Genomic DNA, 8965 nt, shown 5'->3' with positions numbered 1-8965 from the left:
TAGTTTTCACGTCGTACGTCATAGAGTAGTAGGAGCTGCACTGTGGCTTATTTGTTATGTGTGGTTGGCATAAAGCAAAGCCGGTTGCTGCTTGATCATGGCTGTGATGTCTACAATATGAAATGACCTACGGAGGTTTCTGAATAGAAAGTCACTGTTTATGTAGTGCTACGTACACGTGCGGCTGCGTGCGTTGCGTGTCGCACGTACACGCATGCGTGCGGTGCGTGCGCGAGCAGTGAGAAGGGTTCGAGCTTCCCTGACTGAGCCGAGCTGCTCCACCTGTTATAGTCCTTGCGTCATGGAAGGGGGTAAGCAAGCGGCGTGATCATCGTCCTGCGCTTCGTATCTTGCGTATACTTCTACGTGAGCTCCGCTACACCTACATGGTCATCTAGCAGGTCTCGACAAGCCGCGCAGCAGCTAGAGAAGCAGTGGGATGGTGCGAGCTTCCCTGACTGAGCAAGCTGGCCATGTGTTCTTTGGAGCTGGACGCCGCACTATATACAGCCGTGGAACACCACGTGTGACACATTTCATGTGGACCCCCCGCACTGTGTCACCTGCAGTGTCCCGTCAATAACGCGTAGGCGTTGCGTGTGTACCCTAGTGTGTGCGCGGCGTCGTGCGTGCGTATCTGCGTGTGGCGCGGCGTGCCGTCCGTGCGTGCGTGGTGTGCGTGCGGTGTGTATCTGTGTGTGCGCGGGCGTGCGTGCACGTGTGTTCTTGTGGGTGTATGTGACACACGGTGCAATATTAGTCTGTACCACAAACCATGAGTACATCAGTGAGGATACCGCGTGGAACAGTGGTGTGAGCGTGGGCAGTGTTGCTCTTATCACCTGCATATAAGGGCCACTCGAGGGAATCCGAACGTGTCCTTTATAGACAGGTGTCGAACTGTGTTGTTTCGCTGCATTAGTTGGGTAACTTGGTAAACTCAACGTAAGGTACTCAAAGTAAACGGTTGAGGGTAAATATTCGACAAGGAGTAGTGCTCATGCTATAGAGCTGGTTTCTGTGTATAACTGTGAATCAGTGGAAATGACCAGTGTTCCTTGTTGACAGACCCCCCCCACCCCAACCCCCCGTTATAAAGTAGCGTTCGCTAAATATGCAGCCCTAGACGTGGTACCATACCCAGTCTGCTATACTGTGTAGCATACAGTACCACACCCAACCGTCCACACCGCCATCCTCTCTACTGCATATCTATCTACTAGATCACATTGATGCTGACGCGGCAACGCGTGCATGATCCAGATAGTATAACACTATAGCTATCATTAATGCGAATCTCAGTGAGTAAGTGCTAGCAAGCTATCAATGCCGACGTGACTACTTCTACTGGAATGGAACTAAAGGCCGCCCGGGCCAAATTCCCTTTCACAGGAAACTCCTAGAAACGTGATCCGCTGTCTATCACTCGCTGCAAACCCATAAAGGGTATATAGGGTTCCAGGCCCCGTAGCCAGGGGGGGGTTCGGGGGTTCGCACGACCCCCCCAAGTAAAAAATTGGGGGAAAAAAATTCCATTTGAAAAATTTTGTCAAGAGAATTTCATCGCTCAGGTATCACAGATCGGCTCCATTTAGTGCTAATCAATTGCCAAAAATTCTCCATCGTGTGGAGGGGGGAGCACCGCTCTCCACACCCTCCCCCTGCTCGATCGCTATGGCTTCCTTGGACTCGGATCAGCGTTGCGCCCCTCCATTACAAATTGCTCAACATTTTAAAAAACGAACCGCGCCCCATTATAAAGCTGGCTACGGCTCTTGTAGCTTAATAGTTAATTAATTCATAGTTAATGATTAATAGTTTAATGGTTTAATTGTTTGATAGTTAAAAGTTCAGTAGTTAGGTTGATGTTACAAAGTTCATAAGTTTAATGGTAATAGTTAAGGGAAAGTTTACTCTAGGTACTAGGGTTACTTTTCAGCTAATTGTAGTTATAATTACGCTACATAAAAGTGTTCATGGTTTCAATGCACATTAGAAATATTTTTAAAAAATGTTAAAACTACGGACTACAGTTTGATTACAAAAAACCGGAGGTGGCGCCACTCAATAGCGCAGCGATCTGATAAGTTGCGCAAAACCGACTTTCCAGCCAATGCTACAGACGCGGTGGTGTTGCTTATTTAATTCATTAAAAGCAAAAGGATTGTAATATCCTTATAGAACGACCATATAGTTTCAGTTTTTATAATATGGATATAATGTTGTCCCTAAAATGAATATCGTTCAGGATTAAATAGCATTTAGGTATAAATATAATTGCACTTTTGTTGATAGCCTTTGGCTTGTAAAGCGTGCAAAATAAATTGTCAAATACGCAACCTTTTTCGGGTGGCAGCACGTGCGCGGGTGTCATGGCATGTTCAAATTTTCGTAGCGTTGATGTGTAATTATCTATAACAACTTAAATTAAGGTTCGTGGTAACAAAATAAAGTGTGGCGTATAGACGATTTGTTATACAGTACAGTACAGTTGTATGCAGATAAATCCTTAGAGGCTACTGTTCCCTTTATGATTAGATATTAATCGGTTGAATATTCATAGTTGAATACTCATAGTTTAATGGTATAATAGTACATAGTAATGATTAAATAGTTAATGTTGAATATTCATAGCTTAATGGTTAATGGCTTGAATGAGTTAATGAGTTAATAGTTAATAGTTAATAGTTAATAGTTACCTTCAGGTCCCTGTGGATGATCTTTTTCTGATGACAATACTGAACAGCGGAAACAATCTAAAAGGAAAACGAGTAAACAATAAGTTACACAGAGTTGGCAGTTTTTCTTGGGGGGGGGGAGCACTACAAAGAAGCGCTGTTTGCACGACTCTCGTCTGACTACCTGCACATTATCCGATCAGAAATCTCATAAGTTCACCATCGGCAGATGTGACCGACTAACTTTTGATTAGGAACATACATATATACATACAGTTACAGAAATGTCACCTTGACAGTACCAGCGCAATCAAAGGCCACCGCAGGCCGTAGTTAAGAGACAAACAAACAACCAAAATGCAAACAAACAACGTGCCATAGATATCAAGCAAGTACGATAAACGTGCCGTCTGCAACAAAAAAGGAAAAATCTACCGCCGAACTATCGCCAGAGATGCCAACACATATTTGAAGCAATCTGTAGTTTCTGGCCATCAAATTAATAGTTCGAGCGTGACCCGAGTTTGGTAGGGGGGTCCGGCATGCCCCCCGGAAAAAATTTTGATTCTGAGATGCAATTTCCTGCATTCTGAGGGTCAATAATGACAATAAATTAACAAAAAATGACACCAAATTTTTTTTTTTCCCCCGATCACAGTGAAATACGTGATACAAACTGGTCGTAGTGGTGAAAAAGGAATAGAAATTCGTATAAAATACGGATAAATCGTAGTGGTTGGCATCTCTGTATCGCACGAGACGAGCGCATGCCCCGTGGAGCCCCCACGCGGCGCCGCTGATCGAACGCTCACCTGTCGAAACTTCGCTCTCGCCTCTTTCTCCTTCATCCGGCCATGAGCGACAAGGTAGTCGAACACCTCCCCTGTAACACGACAACCACAGATGGTGCGATTAGCGTGAACGTGAATGTTAACACCACGCAATACGAACTAAATATACGGCAAAAGCGCTAAATTCACAAAGAACGAAAAATCTAACGCGCCAACGCGGAACATCGCGGTATAATCCCCACTGTATTTTTTTCTTCGATAATATTTGCTTTAAATTTTAACATTTAAAATATAAGAATTGATATTTTTTTAATCAGCACGATGCGATGGATCGCTTACCGCCGCTTGCATACTCCATTACCAGATACAGCGTCTTGTCCGTTTCTATCACTTGAAATAACTTAACTGAAAGAGAAAGAAAGCAGGCGGTTTGATTCTCACTGACACCGCAATTAATTTACGACATTGTCGCATGACGGTTAAAGCGGACCGCCACACGTACATGTCTGTAAAACCTACGCCATATGTAACCCACTCCAGTACGAGCACCGCTTTCACGAGATCTGAATTGCTCAAGACATCGTTAGGAAAATCATAATTAACAAATGAAAGAGTATTAATTTCTTAAAATTATTCTCAGTATCGTTCGTTATGCAAGATACTAACAATTCCTCTCAAGGGCATCGGTGCACGAAATGAATTTTTTTAACCGCTTGCACCGTAAACCCATAGACGAAATTTTCGCGAAGCCTCTTGGATTAATATGAACATCATAATTAACGCAAAACCTCATAATCATTAGATAGGACATTTACGATTCGTTTCAAGAGCATCTGTGCGTGGAGTAATCTTTTTGCCACCTGCACAGCAACCTATAGTCAAAGTTCTGCTTCAGTACCTAGTGTCTTACATACACCTGGCTCAACTCACACTAGTTCTAATCCAGGGGCCTGCTGTCAGAAACAAGATTAGTCTCAACATTAGTCTTAACAATAACATTAACTTCGACTTGTCGACCCTTTACAGAAACATTGTAAAGCTATGAGAATGAAAAATCCGACCAACTATAAATGTATATGAATTCGAGTGCTTGTGACAGCAAATTACCTAGTTCTTGCTCCCATAAATTTTCTCGAAGCTGCGATGTGTTTCTGTCAATGCTATTCTAGTAGCAATAACTTCAGTCGTAAGTGCTGTCTTGGCATTAACATTAGCCTAAAACTATACGATATTTCTGACAACGGGGCCCCAGATGTCCAACCACTAATTAATTAATGCGCAATTTTAACGACTACGTAACGAAACATAAACTCACCTATATTTGGATGGTCTAAGAACTTCATGATTCTCACTTCCCTAAACAGCTGAAACATAAATCAAGGTGGCATCGTAAAACAAACTGTACACAATACAGCCTCTTCAAAGTCTCGCGCTACTTCTGCACTCTCAGCTTCCGATACACGTAGTAATTTAGAAATAATTTACAAGCCTCCTCGTATCTAAAACCTTTTAATAGCACAAACTACTGCAGACTTACTCTTGCTTAATTAAATCCGTCAACGATCGGAAAGCATTAATACCGGCCGAACGAATTAAATTGCTATTTTTGCGATCGCTCGAGATAATTTGCTTTTGCGGTCGCCGTCTTGGTTCATACTGATCAGAACGTGAGAAAAACTAGTTTGGTTTCTCTACGTTGCACTGCAACACAGTAATTGAATGCCAAATAAAAAAGTAATGCTTGTAAGGTTTCTGTAAATTTCATTGCTTACTGAGACACACATTAGATTATCTACAGCCATAACACATATTTATTCATACCAGCAACAGTAATTCAATCTAGCATCGCGCATTTTACGTTTCCCTAAAATAATTGACCATATTTATGCACAATATCTGTACAATGTCAAGGGCACGACTGTACGAAGGAAAGGTATATCTACATACTACACATAGAGTCTAGACTCTAGAGATATGTAAAAAGTGTGTGAATATGAAAATGATGTGCACATATACCCATTTTACATGTGAGAGGTGTGTGTGTACCACATTACTGATGTGATTACATATGAGAGGGAAGTTACTGATAAAATGAGTAATAAATGGTATAATAATGTAATGGGTAATAGCAGTGGACTGTATTAATATACGTTCATTTCCCCATCACACACGAGGTCGTAACTCACTACAAATATCACATAACACTAACTAACGTAAAACTACACGATATCATCGACATTTTTCTAATGTCAACAAGCACCTGCAACCAAGTCTGATAAAATGTCAACAAGCACCTGCAACCAAGCCTGATAAAATGTCAGCAAGCACCTGCAACCAAGTCACACACACACGCGCGCGCACAGGTTACCGCTCTAAATTACCACTACATCGACGACGACTTATCCTTAGCGAAATTCGGACCTAAGCTACCCGTCAGCTTTTCGGGGCCGCCGCAACAGCTGGGGCGGGGGGGGGGTCCAATCCCCTCCGAGTAGTAAGTAGTAACACAGAGCAGACTTGACCCCGTAACGACGATTGTGCTTCACCCTCGAAAGGTTTATCGTTTGGCAGTAGCAACCCCCCGCCTCTCTCTACGTAACCAATCGCTCTAACACAGTGCGTGCGGGCAACTGCACGCTCTGCGTAGCTGAGCTCATTGCAGTAACCAGTAGAAACGTCCCCCCCCCCACCCCCGGTTTAGACAGAGTACGGCATCAACTACAAAATCTTCTGAGAACGAGAAAACCAGAAGGGCGGCAAGGGAAGCCGGAGAGTGGCGCACGCGGCAACTATCGAGGAATCCCCGCTGCAAACTATATACCCGTTGCAATCGTACGTACATTCGAGTTGTGAGGTTCTAATGACCCATTGACTGCAAGTTTATTCAGTTGTCAGTTTTTGCTCCGTGTGCGCGATGGACCCATCCTGTTGTACTTTAGGGATTGCGACACTTCCAGAAAGAATTTTGTTGAGAAGGTTGAGTCGGTTCTCTTTATGGCGTAGTTGAAGATTCGGCCAATTATGTGATAGTAACACTGCAGTTACGCAGTTTTTATCATATTTTAATCACTATCTATTTACTCTTGTTTGATATCGGTGCAAAAGATCTTAGCTTATGTTAATAATGTTCATTATATACCGATGAAAATAAATTTTACGCGTGCTTGTTGCCAACGTAACGCTGAGCGTAACGTTACACCGGTAAGTGTTGTTGTGAACGGAGTAGAGAAGAGAGACGATCGAGGTGCGTGCGGGAAAAACCCTGCAGGTGTATCAAACGAAAACGCCAAGATGACGCCTTATTACGAGATACGACACCGTACGAGAAAAGAAAACGGTATTATATAATAATAATAGTATGAATCATAATATGTTCATAGCAGGAATTTTGCATTAAAGATATTGTCAATGAAATCTTGTAAAACGAACCAGACGAGTGTGTGTGTGTCTATATAATATGCTATATAATTGCCAAACCCTACCTAATTTGCATAATTTTTTTTTTAAATATCAAAACCCCTAACCCTTATTCATTCACATACCAGAAATGAGCAAAATCCGTTGAACCTGAACTGACTAATGGCAATTCCCAATGTTTCCCAAAAATGCCGTTGCTCGAAATACGTCGACTGGCGTGCTCCAAAATAGGACGTTTAATATGGGAGCATAGCAGTAACAACGATAACCAATTTCAAACATGTGGGTCAAACGGTTCCTGAATTATCGTTGACCATAGCCAAATGTTGACGGATGGACGGACGGACGGACGTACGACGACCCATGGCAATAGCTCAGCTTGACGATGTCAAGGCGAGCTAAAAACGAAGCAAGTTTTACTGCCTAGCAGACAAGATAGACGTGTGTGCTCGATATCAAGAACTTTCTAGGGCTTGCAAACCAATTACCTGGGAGTTTCCACACCACATGGACAGAAGCATTAGAAAGGTACATGGAGTTCCTGGTTTAATTAGACCAGTATCATGCAGGGGTAGAAATTAACTTTTGAACAAGGGAGTCCAACAGACTCCCTGCCCTCAAAAAGAGGGAGTCCGCAGCAGAATTAGGGAGTCCGTAGTCTGAGGTTCAAATTTAAAGATATTAACAATAACGCATGTACTTATTTTTAAGATTCATGCAGTTGCACGTCTGCCAAATTTTCTTTGGGCATTTGCTGAAAAAATAGAGTAATTCCGCGAGGCCGTGCTCCGAAATGAACTAGTTCGTATGGCAGAATTTTCAGGGAGTCACACGGACTCCTGCATATGTCAAATCAGGGAGTCCGACAGTTAATCAGGGAGTATTTGACTCTGGACTCCCGTTAATTTCGCACCCTGTGTATGTACGAGACATCAGGTAACATGCGTGACGTCACGAGTACAAACGTGCATCAATACAACTTTATATCAACCGATGACATCATCGCGCAAACTGTGCATATCACACCTCGTTATGAAATAATGTAATTACCAGTCGCGACGGCTGCCGTGCACACGCGTACGTACCTTTTGCAAACTTGACGGGTTTAGTTGTGTTTTATCGATGATTTTGATAGCGACCTGCAAATGAAACAGAAATTGATTACTTTCAGAATTACAATGGTTCAACGTAATAGGTATGGTGGCTCTAATAATAATGATGATGACGACGACGACGACGACGACAACGATGATAATAATATAATAATAATAGCAACAACAACGTGGCTTTAAGATAAGGTGGCTCTAACACTATCTATAACGCCATTTATTTCACCAGGGGTTAATGATGACAAATTTGTCATTATTAACCCCTGATTTCACCTATACCCACACGAATCATTTAGACACATAAAACTTAAGGCCTGGGAAGGCTGGCTATAAAATCTTAGTACACCCCACACCGAAATCAGTAGTCAGGCACCACTTACTAAGGCAAAGGCACCACTTACTAAGGCAAAAGCACCACAACCCTTAGGAAAAAACGGTTCAACCAAGATCGATTTGAGAGGAAAAAAAACAAGCACGGATACGTCATTGCTCGGTGGATTTTTTATTCATACATTGGCTTCATCAATACATTATTTGCTGCGGTGCTGCGATGTGGTGCAAATATCGATTATTAGAAACGTGGCTGCTATCGAGCACGTGGCGTTGCTACGATTTTCCCCACGTTAACCGTGTTACGTTATCCACCCCGTACGTTTCCCGGTTTTCAATGATGGTTTTTTCACCCAAGGAAATTCACGAATCCAGCCAACAACAACAGCAGCAGCAGCACTAGCACCAGTACCAGTACTACCAGCAGCAGCAGCACCACCACCATCAGTCCACCACCACCACCACCAACAGCAGCAGCAGCAGCAGCAGCAGCAGCACCACCAGCACCAACAACAACAGCAGCAGCACTACCACCATCACCACCACCATCACCAGCAGCAGCAGCACCATGCACCACCATCAGTCCATCACCACCACCACCAACAGCAGCAGCAGCAGCAGCAGCAGCAGCATCACCAGC

The 8965-nt window shown here is 43.2% G+C and overlaps 1 protein-coding gene across 1 annotated transcript in view; it reads right to left on the bottom strand.

Annotated features, from left to right (window-relative positions):
- The window catches only part of LOC106814407 (MAP/microtubule affinity-regulating kinase 3-like), a 59942-nt gene that overhangs the window by 12640 nt on the left and 38337 nt on the right, over nucleotides 1–8965 (bottom strand). The window contains exons 4-8 of the mRNA XM_014818723.1: nucleotides 7972–8025; nucleotides 4785–4833; nucleotides 3809–3874; nucleotides 3491–3561; nucleotides 2700–2756 (exon numbers count right to left, since the gene is read on the bottom strand). Coding sequence (XP_014674209.1) covers nucleotides 2700–2756; nucleotides 3491–3561; nucleotides 3809–3874; nucleotides 4785–4833; nucleotides 7972–8025 — 297 coding nt within the window. The remainder of the gene's footprint in view (nucleotides 1–2699; nucleotides 2757–3490; nucleotides 3562–3808; nucleotides 3875–4784; nucleotides 4834–7971; nucleotides 8026–8965) is intronic.

The sequence above is a fragment of the Priapulus caudatus genome, unplaced genomic scaffold (assembly GCF_000485595.1).
Source record: "Priapulus caudatus unplaced genomic scaffold, Priapulus_caudatus-5.0.1 Scaffold920, whole genome shotgun sequence".
In the NCBI taxonomy this organism is placed as follows: Eukaryota; Metazoa; Priapulida; class Priapulimorpha; order Priapulimorphida; family Priapulidae; genus Priapulus; species Priapulus caudatus.
Note: the sequence above shows the minus strand (reverse complement) of the source record. Positions and strands in the feature narration are given on the sequence as shown.